General features: G+C 44.0%; 1 protein-coding gene across 2 annotated transcripts in view; it reads right to left on the minus strand.

The window, feature by feature from the left end:
* Window positions 1-62: 62 nt before the first annotated feature.
* LOC128423085 (complement component C6-like) overlaps window positions 63-17805 on the minus strand; it is a 42919-nt gene continuing 25176 nt past the window's right edge. For both annotated transcript variants that reach the window (XM_053407824.1, XM_053407825.1), the window contains exons 8-18: window positions 17487-17727; window positions 15845-15967; window positions 14043-14209; window positions 12411-12636; window positions 11473-11644; window positions 10628-10739; window positions 8022-8154; window positions 7541-7732; window positions 5076-5166; window positions 4054-4295; window positions 63-2434 (exon numbers count right to left, since the gene is read on the minus strand). In XM_053407824.1, the coding sequence (XP_053263799.1) occupies window positions 2259-2434; window positions 4054-4295; window positions 5076-5166; window positions 7541-7732; window positions 8022-8154; window positions 10628-10739; window positions 11473-11644; window positions 12411-12636; window positions 14043-14209; window positions 15845-15967; window positions 17487-17727 (1875 nt within the window). In that variant the 3' untranslated portion in view covers window positions 63-2258. The remainder of the gene's footprint in view (window positions 2435-4053; window positions 4296-5075; window positions 5167-7540; window positions 7733-8021; window positions 8155-10627; window positions 10740-11472; window positions 11645-12410; window positions 12637-14042; window positions 14210-15844; window positions 15968-17486; window positions 17728-17805) is intronic.

Here is a 17805-nt window from a genome sequence, read left to right on the forward strand (position 1 = left end):
GTATTGAATTATTTTCTTTTCTTTTAGCTGGCCATCAAAACTAGAAACTGGGTTGACCTTTCTGATGAGACGTTTATTTGTATTAGTTAAGTTTTAACAGAACAGAAACTTTATTCCCCAAATGTATGTCAAGTGGACTCGAGGTTATGGTCAATCAATGCTGAACACAGAATGGCGAGGCAACAGGCAAATACATCTTGTACTACAAAATAGCCCCCAAGCCACTTACATTAGACAGGATTCTAACCATCACAATATGCACCAGTGGGGATTGTCTGAAACCAGAATGACATAATAGCCCTAAAACTGCCACTTTCTGAAGCTCTGGACTTCCCAGGGAAGTTCTCTGAAACTGGAGAAAGCTTGCATTATCCAGACATATCTGGAGTGTGGCCTCCTATATTCTTGGTTGGCTTCTGAAGTCAAATTTACATCTAAGGCTGCATTCACATGGCAGCTCATTCCCTTTCCCCACATTCCCTGTCAATTTCCATATTGCATTTGATCTTTCGCACAATGTAAGAGTCACTTCTGAGAATCTAATGGAAGTTTAGTGCTTATTTTCTTGTTAACTGGTTCTGGAAATAATCTGTTTGCAACCTCATTAGCCTAGAAAATTGATGGAGTAAACATGATGGAATTCAGGATGGTATATACTGGCAGGCTGTTCTTTCCTGTCCTTTTCGTGGGTGAAGAGAGAAGCAGGCACGTGTGGAAAGGGCAGGGGAGTAGAGGCATTGTCCAAAGGCTTCCATTGTTGGGCCACACCACGCCCACTGGTGTGAGTGAAATTTAGTGTGACATGCCGGTCAAAAAGCCACAGCATGCAACAGGTTCTGTTGTGTGAAAGGAATATTAGAACATAGGACAGAAGTATTATAAGCAGGAAAACAAATACAACGTTCCTCGCATCTGAGCAGTGCTGGATTTATGTATAAGCTAAACAAGCTATAGCTTAGGGCCGCACTCTATTGGGGGCCCCTGAAAAATTAAAGAAAAAACAACTGGATGTACATTTTCAAAATATAAGATAAAAACAAATAAAATAAAACCTACATACAGCAGCAGTGTTTTATTTTGTGTAGGCTCCTATTTTGTTATGTGCAAATGGCTATTATGTCCATAAATTACCATATAGCATATATTCAACACAAAAAACAGTGACAATTTGTTGTTGACAAAGGACAGCTGGACATATAAAGGGCCCCATTACCTTCAGTAGCTTAGGGCCTCATCCAACCTAAATCCAGCCCTGCATCTGAGGAACAAGGAAGCAGCTGAGGGAAAGCCAGCGGCGACCTTGTGAATTTGTGGAGCTGCCTTAGAGCAAGTCGTGCTATTGGGCTGTCTAGCCCAGTCTTGCTCACTTCAGTAGGTGGTGACTCTCCAAGACCTTTCCCAAGCCTACGTCCTGAGATTCATTCCATTGGAGATGATGAGTGTCAAACCTGGACATTCAGCATGCAGAATATGTGCTCAACCCGACCACTGATCTTCCAGTGAGGCAAAAACACTCAAAGGAGGTGCAAGGCAGAGCCAATGAGTGGGGTGGCCTGAGGAGAGACAGAAAGGCCCGGAGGGTCACATTTCGCCCTGAGCCTGAGGGTCCTGTCCCCTTGAATAGATTGCCAGCTCATGTCAGCTGTTTCTAGACTCATAGAGGGATACCTTTGTCAACTGGTAGGGCCGGCCCTGACATGCAGCAGTTGAAGCAGCATCTTCCCGGGGGCACTAAGAAGGGGATAGAAGACAAGAAGGCAAAACCTAGTGTCTGAAGAGTGAAGTAACAATTTATAAAACTGTAGTAGGGAGGCATCAGTTGTGAACCACTTCTGACAGCAAAATGCCTCAAGTTGACATTGCCCGCCGTCCCTAATTTTACTGAATTCTTACTATTCAATATTTTTATCTTTATTTTCTATATTTTAGCATTCTAATCATGTCGAGAGGCACTGTCATGGGATTTTCATAAAGTGGCTTCTTGTGAGAGGAAAGGCACTCCACACTAGGACTGTGTGCATCTTGTAAGTAGAGAAGCTGACTTCCTTCAAAGGAAGGACACTCTACGCACGGCCAGAGAAAGTCAGCTAATGGAAAGCAGGATTGGCGTGGCCTTGAACCCCCATGAGCATTTTGGGCTGTGAGAAGAAATAGCCCTGAATCAGAAAGCTCTGTCTTTGAAATCCAAGCTGCATGTAGAGGCCCAGAACAAATGCAGCCACGCAAGCCGCGAACCCAGCAGTGACTCCCGAAGGCTGTTAGTCCAAGCAGCGTCCTTCATGCGCTACTTCAAAGTTCATTTTGGAGCATTTCATGGCCCCCAGTGTGCAGAGGTTGGCTGTCATCCTTCTGTGCCGAACGCTGAGGCAGAAGAGGTGCTCCTCACTTGGCGGGCACTGGCTAGGGATCAGGCAGAAGCATGTATTGTGTGTCTCTGCAAGAGAGAAACAGGTTTTTGTTTCACTCAAATGGTACCCAGAGAAGAAGAAGAGGAAGAATTTGGATTTGATATCCTGCTTTATCACTACCCGAAGGAGTCTCAAAGCAGCTAACATTCTCCTTTCCCTTCTTCCTCCCCCACAACAAACACTCTGTGAGGTGAGTGAGGCTGAGAGACTTCAGAGAAGTGTGACTAGCCCAAGGTCACCCAGCAGCTGCATGTGGAGGAGCAGGGAATCGAACCCAGTTCACCAGATTACGAGTCCACCGCTCTTAACCACTACACCACACTGGCATGTTAAAGGCTGGAAATATTATAGAAGTAAGACAGAAATACAGCCTCTGGCTGGAGTCTCTTCCAGCCCAACTTTGAGGTGCTTGGGATTGAACCTGGGACCTTCTGCATGCAAAACAGATGCTCTACCACTGAGCTACGACGGTTCCCTAGGAAGTTCACAGCTCCTGACATTAGGAGCTGCCAGGTCAAAAATTTAAAAAGTTGTCTTCTTTTCCTGGTCTTCTGGAGATGTGCTCAACTCACCCACTGAGAAACAATGTACTAACTTGTGTTAGCTTATTATACTTCAAAGAAAAGAGTTGATTCTCTTTCACAGGCCAGCCTCATTCTGACCTCTCTCCACACAGCCATTGTCCTTCCCTTTCTTGGCTGAACCATTCAGTGCAACAGGCCAGCCAAGAAACATTTCGTAACCTTACGGGAAAAGCCATGGTTGTTTCTCCCTCGTTGCACAATAATGCTTGAACAAACAATCCCACGAGGATTTCACTTCTTAGCACAGGCACGCACTCAGAAATATACCAGGTCGTTTTCATAAAACAAACAGTACTTTCCCTTCCCAGCTGCTGCTATTTGTACAAGATGGAGCTTTCAACTGTGTGTTGGGAGCTGGAAGGGGATCACAGCTCTCCTGGGACCACCCTGGGATTTCCAAGACGGATAACATTCTTTTCCTCTATTGGCCATTGCTGGCGTTGGCAGTTGGCCGTGTTGGGTGCTTGCTGCAGCTTAGTTGGTATAGTAACCTATAATCTGGGGTGGGGAACCTCCAAGTCTGTGGGCCAGTCCACATTCGCCCACGGAACCATTTCTCCAAACCACACCCACCCACCCATCAACTGACATCACTGGTGACATCATCTGACGGCCGTGAGGGTGGGTTGACTGTATACACCTCTGTTCCTGGGCAGCCAAATGGGCAGAATTTAACCCCTCACTCATTAGCTGATGGACAGGGGGTTAAATCATAGAATCACAGAATTGTAGAGCAGGAAGGGACCACGAAGGTCATTGAGTCCAGCCCCTGCCCAAAGGAGTCCAATCTTTTGCCCAGCTCGAACCCATGAACATGAGATTAAGAGTCTCATAATCTACCATCTGAACTATGCCAGCGCTGCTCAGTTTGGCTGAATTCCATGCCATGGAAACTCCTGCTAAAACCCAGGTTTGGCCCATGGAGCCAAAAAGGTTCTCGCCTCTGTTTTAATCAGTTAATCAAATTAATTGACTAAAGATGCAACTGTAATTGCTGCAAGTGCAATCACAGTGCTGAGCATTAGCCCAGAGCCACTGAAGGACTGAGGAGTCATGCTTACCTAGGCAGCTCTCCCAATCATAGCATGTGTCGTAGCCGCAAGGTTCTTTCTTTATGCTGTTTGCGGACATTTTGGCCCTTTCCTTGGCCCACCACAAGTCAGTGTCACTGAGGCAAGGGCCAGCATGCAGGAAATGGAGCGAATCCTCTGCAAGGCATTTTTCTGCCAAATACTGACAGCTGGGCTTTGTAAGGGTTTGCTCAGAAGCTGCATCCAGGACACAAACATCTTCAGAGTAGTGTCTGCGAAAGCACAAAGAGAAAGAATTTAGTGGACAGTAGGAGGAGTGAAAGGAGAAGCTAATTCTAGTTTTGTCCCCATATTCCTCCCACTGCACAACAAAAAGGAGGAACCTGACAGCTAGTGTCACCTTCTGAATTTGTTGCAAAAAAGAGGGCAGGTTGAGGTTAGTGGGGCAGTGCCCTGTTTGCCCGAATGAAATAGTCTCTGATGGATGGATGGATGGATGGAAGGAAGGAGCAGCCTAGGTTCCATCATCTTTAAAGGGGGACTGTAGAACAGTTGATTGTAAATAACCAGAAGCCTGCTCAGCACATTGGAGTGATTCAAGGAGACAATGAATCTAAAGTCTGGAATGTCCCTAGGCTTATCAGACAGCTTTATGAGACTAACATAAATCTGACATGGAGGCAGATGATGCTTTGTTTGTTCTTCAGAGTGTTGAAAAAGGTACATAAGAAGTATCATTGCTCTCTGTGAGTACAGTAATCTCTCGCCAAACAGGTTTTGTAGTGGGTTTTCTTTTTGGGTGGGGACGCAGCAGGGTAGTGTTTCAAAAACTTATTTGACCAAGGATGACAGTGGAACAAAAGAAATATGTGTGTGCATCAACACCTCTGTCATGCTGCTTAATAGCTATTGTCTGTTTCTTTATTTACATATGTATGGGGAATCCCACAAGCCTTGAAATCTCATTGAAACTTCCCACTCCAGCTAAAGAAGTTTAGAGCTATGCATATTTCAACATGTTACATGGGGGGGAGGGATGAAGCTTTCCTTACCCACAGTCCTCTGTTGGCGACAGGCACACACACTGAGATCCAGCCTGCTTTTGGCCTGGCCTGCAACTGCCTTGAGCTTGAGAGTGACCGTCTGGGGGGAAAACAACAACCAGCAAATCATGATTTTCATGGGGCTTGGAAACACAAATCCTACTGCAGATAACATAACATATGAAGCTATTTTATGCTGAGCCAGACCTTTGGTCTATCTAGCTCAATACTGTCTGCACTGACTGGCAACAGCTCTCCAGGGTTTCAGGCAGAGGTGTCTCCCTGGACATGCCAAGGATTGAACCTGGGACCTTGTGCAGGCAAGGCAGATGCTCAGCCACGGAGCTGCAGTCCTTCGCCTGCACTGAGCATTGACAGACGTAGAGACTTGAAAGGATTAAGTTTGAATGTGGGATGAAATGAGAGAAGAAGGCTTTGAAGAGATGCATACAGAGAACTGATATATTAGAAGCAAGAGAGCACAGCGGCAATGAAGCCTAAAGTCACAAGTCAGGACCGGAAAGGAGGACATACTATATCAGAGAGGTGCATAAAAAGTGGTTTTGGTGGGTGTCCATTTATTTATTTGCTGCATTTTTATTCCTCCCTGCTCCTAGAGAGCTCATTCTTCTTCTTCTTCTTCGATCACTCGTAGCCAAGTAGGATTGTCTTCCATAGTTTTAACAGTGAGCCCATAAGTGACTGTGGAGGCCAAGTCTGGCTCCACATGTCCTTCCAAGTGGGGAGATAGGCTTCTTGGTGGGAGTTGATCATGGTGAGGGTTTCCCTTAGCGTGTTTCTCCCTTTCGTCCTGAGTTTGAGCATCTTCAAAGTCCATGACACCTTTGGTAAAGGCTGTTCTCCAAGTGGAGCGCTCACAGGCCATTGTTTTCCAGTTGTCAGTATTTATACTACTTTTTTAAAAAAAGATTTGCCTTGAAAGAGTCTTTGAGCCTCTTTTATTTTTATAAAATATTTATTGAAGTTTTCAAAAAAATTAAAAAAAGAAAAACAAAACACACACAAAAAAGGAAAAAAACCAAAAAACAAACATATACCTTTCAATAACATTTTTCCTTGACTTCCCCACATCTCCCCTTCTTGTATTCCAGTTCAATTTTTAATTCAACAAGTTCCTATCCCCAAATTTTACCTTATTATATTTAAGTCCTTTTTGTTTAGCCAATTTTAACATAAATCTCAATCTTGATACATCAAATCTTATTCTTAATATCTTTTTCTAAAGTCGACCCCAATTCCATTTCACGATTTCCCCATTTTAATCTAGAATAGCAAAACAGATTATTTACAAGAAATATATATATATATATATATATATATATATATATATATATATATATATATATATATATATATATTTGTACCGCCTTTGGATACCCAAAACCCCACTCCCCACTTTTCCCGGTTTCAATCTCCAACCAATGTCCATCAATCCATCTGGTATCAGCCTGGTGATCTCACATCCGAGGCCCTTAAGTCTCTCTCCTTTCCTCTCTGCCGGTTTTTGTGATAGTCCTTTATGTTAAACGCCAAATCCCGGAGAAGCTCTGTCCCCATAAGGTCCATACTTCTTCCTGCCAGGCCTCCATATTTAAAATTGTAATCCAAATCTTGTTTTTTACTTCTTTTAAGTCCAAATGTCCCAGCAACTCCTGCTTCCACTTTAATTAGATTTGTCTTTTCCTTTAAATCCATCTTTACAGGCCTTTGGCCTGCCAGGTCTCCATAGTTATGCTTGTAATCCAAATCTTGTTTTTTACTTCTTTCTTTAATCCTCTGCTGCATTATAGCTCCTCCTTCCTTTCCCTCTAAATTGTCATGTGTAGCTTCTTCAAATTTCTCAAATTCCTTTTCTTGTTCAGCTGCAAGAGTTTTTAGTTCAAGGGCACAGTCTTTTTGTTCTGGTACAAAGACCTGAGTCAAGTCCCTTCCAATTTCCGCGGGTTTGTTTGCTTTTTCATTCAATATTGTAACATTTTTAGCCAAAACAATGCTTTGTTCATGAAGTTTTCCCAGGCTACGAAAGATCTTCTCAAGTGCCGTCTGTATTTTTCCACTTACAGCCATTCTGTAATGTCCCAGAGCCCCCTCTAGGGGAGTACTGGTTACTTAGTATTCCTTCCAGTTGTAAGTCCAAAAGTCCTTTATTTTCCTTGATTTTCGACAATTTTTGAGCCTCTTTTATTGACCACCAGAATTACACTTACCATTTTTAAGTTCAGAATAGAGTAGTTGCTTTGGAAGACGATAATAAGGTATCCGCACAACATGACATATGTAGTCGTGCACTTTTATCTTTACAACAACCCTGCAAAGACTGAGAAGCAATGACTGACTCAAGATCAACCAGTGAGCTTCATAGCTACATGTGAATTTGAACCTGCATCTCCCCAGTCCCGGTCTGGCAGATTGCTAGCCACTGAACCACATAGAATCAACTTGCTTCCCTTTACCTTTCTCACAGGTGAGCAGGCTCCAAACAGGAGGCTTCCAGGATGGGCCTTTCCCACAAGTGTATTGTCTGTGGCCAATTAGGATGTAGGTTGCAGGGCAGCTAAGTTGGATGGTTTCTCCAATGCTGTAGTCACTTTTAAATGGAGAAATGGATACACTAGGAGATGCTGATGGTCTGAGACAAGAGGATGCTGTAGCAAAATAAAATAATAAAATAAGCATCTTGTGATAAAAAGCCTGCAGGTTAAACGTGCAGTTAAAGATCCACTCATATGTTTAGTTATCCCTTTGCTCCAGATTCAACTAAACAGTTGCACTAGCAGAAGCAAGAGCCATAAGTCCCACTAACACAATGTGGCTTTCCCTCTTCTCCTCCTCCCCATAAATTGGCTTTGCAGGGGTTGGGAGAACCCACAAAAGGTCACACAATGGGAGGAGGGGGGAATCGTTCTATCTGGCAAGGGTTTTTCTGGCTCTTACGCTGGCAGTCGACAGGCCTCTGTGCCCACGTTTGATCTGGTAGGCAGAGAAAGAACTGATACCCCACAAGGTTGTATCCACTCAAACAGACAACTTCAGCTTGTTCGCCAACAGCATAATAGTTCTTTTCATTCTGAAATCAACAGGGAGAATTGGTTTTACTCGCTGAACAAGTTTTAAAAAGTTTTGGAATCACAACTTGGATTGGTAACACGAAAGCTCTTCCACAGAACCTTTCTTAAGGATATCACTAGCTCTTCTATTTATTTGGGCAAATGCCATCCCATCCTTCTACACAAGTACTCCCAGGGAAGCTAGTGTATCCAAAAAGTTCTCCACTGTTCCTTTATCTGTTCAACAACCCTGTAAAGTAGGTGAGGCTGAAAGTAAGCCAATGGTTCCAGTGGGCTCCATGCCTGAGTGGGAATTCCCAGGAGGAGCTCCCAAATCCTAGTCTGATAATCTAATCTCAAAAACATTAATGTTTTATCTCCTCCTGGACAGCCCAGTTGGTTATAGTGTGGTGCTGATACCAAGGTTGATCCCCATATGGGACAGCTGCATAATCCTGCATGGCGGGGGGGGGTGACCTAGTGTCAGGAATGAGCCAGCTCCAAGCAAAAGTTTGCAGCTAACTGCAGAAAACAGCCAGGAACAGAGAGGCTGCTTTGATGTTACTCAGACAGAGGAGAGCCGGCAGCTGCATGCTCCAGCTCCTCCTGACCTTGACGTGCAAGCTGATAAGACATTAATGGAGATCAGGCTAGAACGCTGTCAAAGTTTGCTGGAAGCACAAACAGGTGGGAAAGAGTTAAGAGACAATCTCTCAGAGAATGGGGAAGAGGCTGACACACTAAGTCCAAGGACTCGGCAAATGGGAGGGCTGCAAGACAGGAAGCAAAACAAAAGGCACAAGAAGCGAAAGTTCAGTTGCTTCTGGTCACACCAGAAGCAGTCTTCAGAAGGGTCATCTTGAGTAATGGTGCTGGAGGCTTGGTTAGAGCCGTCCAAAGTGATCTGTTTGTTTTTGCAATAAATCCTTTTTAATTACCGTATTTTTCACTCTATAACACGCACCAGACCATAACACACACGTAGTTTTTAGAGGAGGAAAACAAGAAAAACATATTCTAAACGAAACAGTGGATGTATGATTTTTGTGGTTCATGCTGTGGCCACAGACATGTGATCTGACGGTGAGTTTGGGGTAGCCCAATGCAAAAATCCTGAGGATCCATGTGGATCCATGCAAAAGTCGCCCTAAAGTCGCTGGGGCGCTGGAAGTCGCAGGGGCGCTGGGGGAGTGAACGGGAAGCAAGAGAAGGAGAACAATCCCTCACACAGAGACAGACACACAGAGTATCAATCCTAAAATCTCAGGAGAGCACAGGGGCGCTGGGAGTGGGAAGCAAGAGAAGGAGAACGATCCCTCACACATACACACCCACAGAGTATCAATCCTAAAGTCGCAGGAGAGCGCAGGGGCACTGGGAGAGTGAACAGGAAGCAGGAGGAGGAGAACGATAGCTCAAGCACACACACACACACAGCCCCTACAGTGGCTAATCCAAAATCAGACAGCAAAAAACTGCAGGCAGGGACAAAGAGCATGGGGTTGTTTTAAAGCAGCCAACCCCGCTCTGCTTCTCTCCCTCCTCCCTGGCTCAGCTCGCTGACAGGAGCCGCTCACACCCGCTTTGCTGTTTCAAAGCGAGCCACGGACTGCTCACAACTGCAGCAGATTTCCTTGCCATCCGTAGGCATTCGCTCCATAACATGCACAGACATTTCCCCTTACTTTCTAGGAGGGAAAAACTGCATGTTATGGAGCGAAAATTACGGTAGCTATGCTTACTGTGTTATCAAGCTGAGAACTTGGACTCCTGACACCTCCTGATGATCCTCTGCGTCCCTTCCAACTCTACAGTTCTATGATTCTATCTTAAAGGCAGAATGACAGTTGCAATGATGTAATGAAGAGTCTGCTGAATGAGGTCAGGGGCCCACCTTGTCCAGCATCCTGTTCTCACAGTGGCCAACTAGATACCCTCAGGAAGCTCACAAGCAGAACCAGAGCGCAAGAGCACTCTCTCCTCCTGAGGTTTCCAGCAACTAGTTCACAGAAGCACAATACCTTTGACCTTGGAGGTAGACAGCATGGTTAGCAGCCATTGATAGCCTCATCCTCCATGAATTTGTCTAACCCTCTTCTAACACCATCCAAGATGGTGGACACCACGGCCTCCTGTGGGAGCGAGGTCCACCATTTGACTGTGCACTGCATGAAGAAGGACTTCCTTTTATCTGTCCTCAATCTCCCAACATTCATTGGATGTCTAGAGTTATGAGAGAGGGAGAAAAGCTTTTTCTCTATCCAATTCTGAAGAATTGTGGGAAATTAAAATGGCAGCTCTTAGCTGCTCATGGAACACTGCTGGTTCTGCCCACAACATGGATGAGAAATCCCAAACTGGTCCACTAAGGCAACAAGGGGCCCTTCAGAGGCCTCTCAGGCCATCTCTTTGCTGAAGACAGGATCAAGAGTAAGGTAGGCATTGAGATAAAGGTGTTTACCCATTTAGAGAGAGACAAGCTCCAACACTCACCCTGATGAACCCATGTTCTGGAGGGTCTGGTTTGAGGCATCCAGAGTCAGGCTGCTCAACCAAAATATCCCTCTCCCTTTTCTCGTCACCATCGTTGAGACACAAGGCCCCCCTAGAAGAAAAGAACCACTGAATTCATGCAACCTTTATTTGTTTACTGCTTACTAGAACCACCAGAAAGACTCTAGGGCTCTTCCAGGTTCTTAAATATTAATTTAAATAATTGTCACACCAGTCTCCAGTAACCTTCATTCTAAGGAAACCAAAAACAAGGTAGGTGCTTCCTGCCAAAAAAATCCTCTCACTGCTCAGAGATTTGGGTGGACATAAGAATACTGTCTTCACTGAGGAGCAATTGCTTTTCAGGGTTCTGGAGCCCCGTCTGGAGATACCAGGGATCGAATCTGAGATGTAAAAAGGCATCATTTTCCATTGTCTCTTTATTTGTCACATGCAGCACTGTTTTCGTTCCACTATACATCATCTTCTGCCAAAGACTATATTGTTTGCCTCGCTGCCTGCTGTGGTGGACTTACCTAACTTAATTATGTAGATTATGTAACTGACATTGTCATTACATTATTCTACCTTTTCATTTCAATGCAAAGGAGTGTGAAATAAATAATGTATTGTTTGTGGAATGAAAGTAGCAAAAAAACCCCGATCATACACACCAGATTTATTTCTATCCGAGACATGGAACAATTAAGTGAGCATTGGCAATTTCCACTCCTGGCTCCATTTCCCCAGAAATTCTGCAAATAGGGAAACTGCAGAATCCTGACAAATGAAAATCAATGGAGCTTCAGCCCTTCCCACAATTAGCCCTTCTAGTTCACTCTTACTTGTCAGCAAATATGGAGAGGTAGCATTCTTCCTCTTGGGCCCTTTCACCTTCACATGCTTTCCCTCCATTTAGCGGTGAAGGATTGTCACACTCGCGGGTCCTATATCTCTTATGGGCAGCATTACAAGGACTCCATTGAGACCAGCAGTTCCAGTGACCATCCACGGCGACTGAAACAGATGGGAAGAGAAACCCCTAACAAGCCTGGAATAACCACAAGCTTCACTGAAATGTTACACAAGGTGAGAGCAGCACATGCCTATACCCAGTGCTAATAATAATAATAATAAATGATGATAACAATAATAAATAACAATAACAATAATTTATTATTTATACCCTGCCCATCTGGCTGGGTTTCCCCCAGGCACTCTGGGCGGCTCCCAACAGAATATTAAAAACACGATAAAACTTCAAACATTAAAAGCTTCCCTAAACAGGGCTGCCTTCAGATGTCTTCTAAAAGTAAGATAGTTGTTTATTTCCTTGACATCTGATGGGGTGGAGTTCCACAGGGCGGGCGCCACTACTGAGAAGGCCCTCTGCCTGGTTTTTTAAAAAATGCAACACCGGTACTTATGTTTTCCTAAAAGTGCCGTGGGTGCCAGCACAAAATGGCTACTATAGACAGCAAAAGACGAAGAAGAGGTGATGGTACCCTGTACTGGCGAGCACTGTCACACAAAAATTATTCTTCTAGGTGTTATAGTTGTATCTGCACTTCCCTGCATTTCTGCCATGGTATCAGGACCATGCGAAGCTGAAATGTTGTGGGGAGAGTTGTTGCATGTTGTTATATTTGCTGTGACATTGCTGTTTTATTGTGTTATTATGAAACTGTTCTTGCGGTGGTTGCCTATGAGGTGCATCCCTTTTCTTTGAGCATGATTCTTTTTCAGAAAAGCAGCATGCAAATAAAATTATGAAGGAATATACCAGATTTGTAATCAGGTGCTTTCATCTCACAGTTGTCGCCATAAGTACCAGCCTGGCACACACAGAGGCATTCGGTTCCAGAGAGCACAGGCCTGCCATTGTTGGGGCAAGGAGCGCATTGGCATGGGTCAAATCGCTCCGCATATTCCGCAAGAGCCTTCCTGAGGTTACGCCGTTTAGTCGCCGCACACGGGAAGTCCTTCACCAGATCCAAAATGGGAGCCAGCTAAATGAAAAGAGCCTTGTGGTAACATCAAGTCCTAACAAGTGCAGTGCATCTTTATCTCAGGAGCAAGGGACATGTGGTCTTCAAGATGCTGTTGGAAGCCAACGCTCATCACCACTTGCCCAAATGGGCAGTGTTCAGGATGATGGGAGCTATTTGTTTGGTTCATAAAATTTATACAGTGCTTGATTGTGCTTTAAATTCTAACACTAGAGAGCCAGTGTGGTGTAGTGGTTAAGAGCGATAGACTCGTAATCTGGAGAACCGGGTTTGCATCTCCGCTCCTCCACATGCAGCTGCTGGGTGACCTTGGGCTAGTCACACTTCTTTGAAGTCTCTCAGCCCCACTCACCTCACAAAGTGTTTGTTGTGGGGGAGGAAGGGAAAGGAGAATGTTAGCCGCTTTGAGACTCCTTTGGGTAGTGATAAAGCGGGATATCAAATCCAAACTCTTAAAAAAGGAGGCGGGGACGACTCAGAGTGGTTTACAAAGAGAATAGTAATGTGGTTGGAGTTCAACAACACCTGAAGAATCGCATCTCTCCTTAGATGCTTTACAAAGTTAGAAGGACACAGGAAGCTGCCTTAAATCAAGTTGGACTATTGTCCTACCCACTTCAGTAGATACCCACCAATTGTCTATACCACTGGTCTTCATCTGGTGGGTAGGTGCCTCCTATTGAGTTGTGGGCTGATCCAATAATAATAATAATAATTTATTATTTATACCCAGTCCATCTGGCTGGGTTTCCCCAGCCACTCTGGGCAGCTTCCAACAAAACACTAAAATACAATAACCTATTAAACATTAAAAGCTTCCCTAAACAGATGTCTTCTAAAAGTTTGGTAGTTATTTTTCTCTTTGACATCTGATGGGAGGGCATTCCACAGGGCGGGCGCCACCACCGAGAAGGCCCTCTGCCTGGTTCCCTGTAACATGGCTTCTTGCAGTGAGGGAACCGCCAGAAAGCTCTCGGCGCTGGACCTCAGTGTCCGGGTAGTACGATGGAGGTGGAGACGCTCCGTCAGATGTACTGGATCCAAGGCAAGTGCTAAGAGGAACTCTACCCTCCATGCAGATGTCTGGCCTAAGATTAAGAAACAGGTCTCCCAAAAACACGCTTGGGTTAAAAGTAGGTTCAAAAAGGTTGAGGAAACCTAGTCTACACTGCCTGGTTTCAGTCCCAGCTTGAGATGCAAGGGGTTGAACCTGGAATCTTCTGAACGCAAATCAGATGTTCTACCACTGAGTTACACAGCTCTTCACCTAGCTCTTTAACTTTATTTTGTGACCAGAATATCCACAACCAGATTAATAAAGGCTTTCCCCAATGTGAACCAAGGTCCTATGTTCATCTCTTTGTGGGCTAAAAGGATACATTGCTTCATTGCTCCTGCTTTCCTACCTCAAAATCAACAACGATTGGATTGTCTTTGGTCGATTCCAGCCAATTTGTGTACACGGCATGCTCTGGGAAAGATCCTTTCTTTTCCCAGGCAAGTGCTGCAGCGTATTCAGACCTCCCTCCTTTTACTAATGAGATAGACTTTTCAGAGGACTGAAGAAAAGAACCTGGAACAGATTTGAAAGGAGTGGTTTTTGGTTACCAGAGCAATGCTCAAATTCACAGCATCTATTCAAAATCAAGACAGATGGTGGTTTGCAGAAAACCACCTGAAAGAATGAAGATATACAGGCCATGACAAACCTGCAGCCCATGGGCATAATTAAGTCTATTAGGTCTCTCTGTTTGGTCCATGAAGCCATTTTGACCAAGCCATGTCTGCCTGCTTGTTTCTGTCATCATATATTATGTCAAGCGTGAGTCAGCTTAGCTGAAAATGAAGTTTGTTTTGAAGGCAACTCTGATGGTCAGTGCTTGAGCTACATAGCAAGTGCTGGCATGATTATTGGCACTTGTGACAACACAGGGCTTTGCATGCACCAACTATCATCTGAACGTTGGCAAATGCCATGCCCTGCAACTTGCAAGCTGATTGTCGCTGCTTGCAGAAATGCTGTTTCTTTGCCCACACAGTTTAATCCCAAACTGTGCAAGCAGAGAAAAATGGGTTACCTAACATCACTGAATGTCACCTTAGTGAATTAGAGAAAAATCTAATTAGAGAAAAAACTTACTAAATAGTCCAGTGAGGTCAGTGGCTGTGGAATGCTGACCGACTGTTGGAGGGGAAGTAAAACCGGGTGGGAGGGGAAATGGAATAAGCTTGTCCTGAACAAGAGCAGTGCAGACTGCAGTATTACATCAGTGCACCAGAAGAATAGAGACTTATACACCAAAGAAGGTCACTGGGTAGGGCAGATGTAAGTTCATTTAATTTACATAGTGTATGCAAGATGCAGGATGGAGCTTTCCATGATACATTTCATTTCTTTACTTATGTTTCTTCCTTTATTAGCCACTTGTCAGCTGAAACTGTCAAGATCAAACTAGAGTCGACATGCATTTGACACTCTTTTTTAAATAAATAAATAAATAAATATGCAAATAGCATCTGCTAAGGGAGGTATTAGGGACGTGGGTGGCGCTGTGGGTTAAACCACAGGTCGGCGGTTCGAATCCTGGCAATGGGGTGAGCTCCCGTTGCTTGGTCCCTGCTCCTGCCAACCTAGCAGTTTGAAAGCATGTTTACCGGTGGGAAGGTAAATGGCGTTTCCGTGCGCTGCTCTGGTTCGCCAGAAGTAGCTTAGTCATGCTGGCCACATGACCTGGAAGCAGTACGCCAGCTCCCTCGGCCAGTTAAGCGAGATGAGCGCCACAACCCCAGAGTCGGCCATGACTGGACCTAATGGTCAGGGGTCCCTTTACCTTTACCTTTAAGGGAGGTATTTCCTCCTAATGAAAATAGCAGCTACAGAAAAAAATGAGATTTCCAAGGACAGCAGCAGAGAAAGGGCAAAATTCCTTGACCATGTCTGCTTCAGTTAACCTCCCCAAAAGCAATTAGTCTCTCACAGTGCTTTGAAATCGTGAACATTTAGACTATTCTAGTGCAGAATTTAATGGAGGTCATTTTTTAAAGAATGAAAACAACTGAATCCCTGGATATCAACATGATGCACTCCTTGCAAGTATTTGCCATTGGAAAAACAAAGGATATTGAGGTTATTGCTTATTCTTATTATTCACCACGACACACTTCGAGGCAATAGGATTGCTAGAAATCCACTATCCTTTATAGCTACCTTCATGCTTCTCACTCATTCTGTTGTTGATGCAATCTGTACGCACTTTCTTTTTCTTCCTGAAAAAGACACGCCTCGTTGTTTCTGTCCGGACACACTCATTTGCTTCTTGCTCTGTTAAACCTATAGTGGGAAGATAAATCATTTCCCCAGTACTTTAAAATTCGCAAAGCAACTCAGCATTCATGTTATTTTTACTTATTGTTCTGCCTTGCAAACAACACTGTGGGAATAGCTCACTGTCTCTTTCCGAAGTGGAGAGCAAATGTTGTTCATCAGAACTGGCTGAAACTGATCAACGCATCTTAGTGAGTAAGCAGAAAGGAGCAGCTCCCAAGTCTCATGTCTGGCAGCATTCTGCTATTATAGAAAAATAACAATATGTGCCTGGTTTGGAATCAGAATTCCAGCAATCTAAAATAATACAAAATAACACAAACCTAGGCTGGTTCTAGACACATCAAATAAGTGTTTCAGGAAAATGCAGTGTAAACTTTGTATGAGAAATTGCGTTGGTGTCACATTGTTATAATGCATATAAAACGCATATAAAACGCTTTTTCTTTACCAATCTAGCTGAGCCCCTAATGAGTTCTAGGGATATGCTTTGACCACAAGATTCAACTTGCATCTGTATTTGCAGCTTTGGGGAGCAGTAGGATCTGTTTCAATGGTGCTCTCTGCCTTTCCAAAGCAAATCATTTAGAACCACATTGGATCCACCCAATTAACTACAATGGATGATGTAAAAATGCCCCCACCTGCCTTTTTCTAGATGAGGATGAAATTGGCAGAGAGGATGAAATTTGTAGGTACAGCAGCCCATCCAGAATGGATTGCTTGCCAAATTCTAATCTAGGCAGACAAATCCACAGGAGTCTTGTGCAGCAAACTTTAAAGTATGATTTTTCAAACAAAGGAAAAGTCTATACATTTTTCATTTCTATATTGCCAGAACTGGATGTGAGAGGATGAAGCATGCCAGAGTTCAGAAGCCTAGCTGCCATGGTGTTCCTGCAAGGGCAAGATTTACAGGTCTGTGGTAGGAACAATGGGAGTTATAGGGGGATGTTGTTGGGGAAGAGAGCATGGAACCAAGGAAATGTCACACAAACCAAACATGCACATAACCAAATTTATTCAGTTACTCAAGACGTCATTGGTCAGAGTAGGCATAAGAGAGGAACTGCACTGTCCATGATCTAAACATTCCTCTTTGTGCCCTCTTCATGAGAAATCTAAACAAACATTCCTTCAGACAACATCTGAAGGTAGCCCTGTTTAGGGAAGCTTTTAATGTTTGATACATTACTGTATTTCAATATTGTGTTGGAAGCCACCCAGAGTAGCTGGGGAAACCCAGCCAGATGGATGGGGTATAAATAATAAAATTATTATTATTATTATTATTATTATTATTATTATTATTATTATTATTTTCAGGTCCCCTGCTCCCAACATTTGGTACAATATTCCCTCATGCATATCCTATTTCATTATATCACTAAAGAGACTTCTGGAAAAGTTTGGTTTTTTAAAAAGAAACTGTTGCATATCCTCTCCCATTCTCTCCCAAACAGGGCCATTTACTGCTGTTAAAATGGTGATGTGGGCTTATCTTCCCTAGCTAACTGCCACATACCTGAATTTCTCAGCTCTTCAGCACTGTATTGATAGAGGAGGTCATACGTGCCCCCCATTGAACCAGAAGTATAGTAATGAGTCCCGAAGTCATCAAATATCCGGCTGTAAAGGGCATAGTTGTACTCCAGAGGCAGGCTGTTGAGGGCCTGTAGGAAAACTCCAGAGAGGTGCAAGTCTGACTGTTTCACTGTGAAGTTCGACACAGCAATCACCTTATGGACTCTAATAAAGTTGGAGTTCTAAAACGGAAGAATTAAAGTTAGAGTCTGTTCCAGTTGCTAATAAGACACTTATTTGATTTTTATGGCTATTCTTCA

The sequence above is a fragment of the Podarcis raffonei genome, chromosome 11 (genome assembly GCF_027172205.1).
Source record: "Podarcis raffonei isolate rPodRaf1 chromosome 11, rPodRaf1.pri, whole genome shotgun sequence".
In the NCBI taxonomy this organism is placed as follows: Eukaryota; Metazoa; Chordata; class Lepidosauria; order Squamata; family Lacertidae; genus Podarcis; species Podarcis raffonei.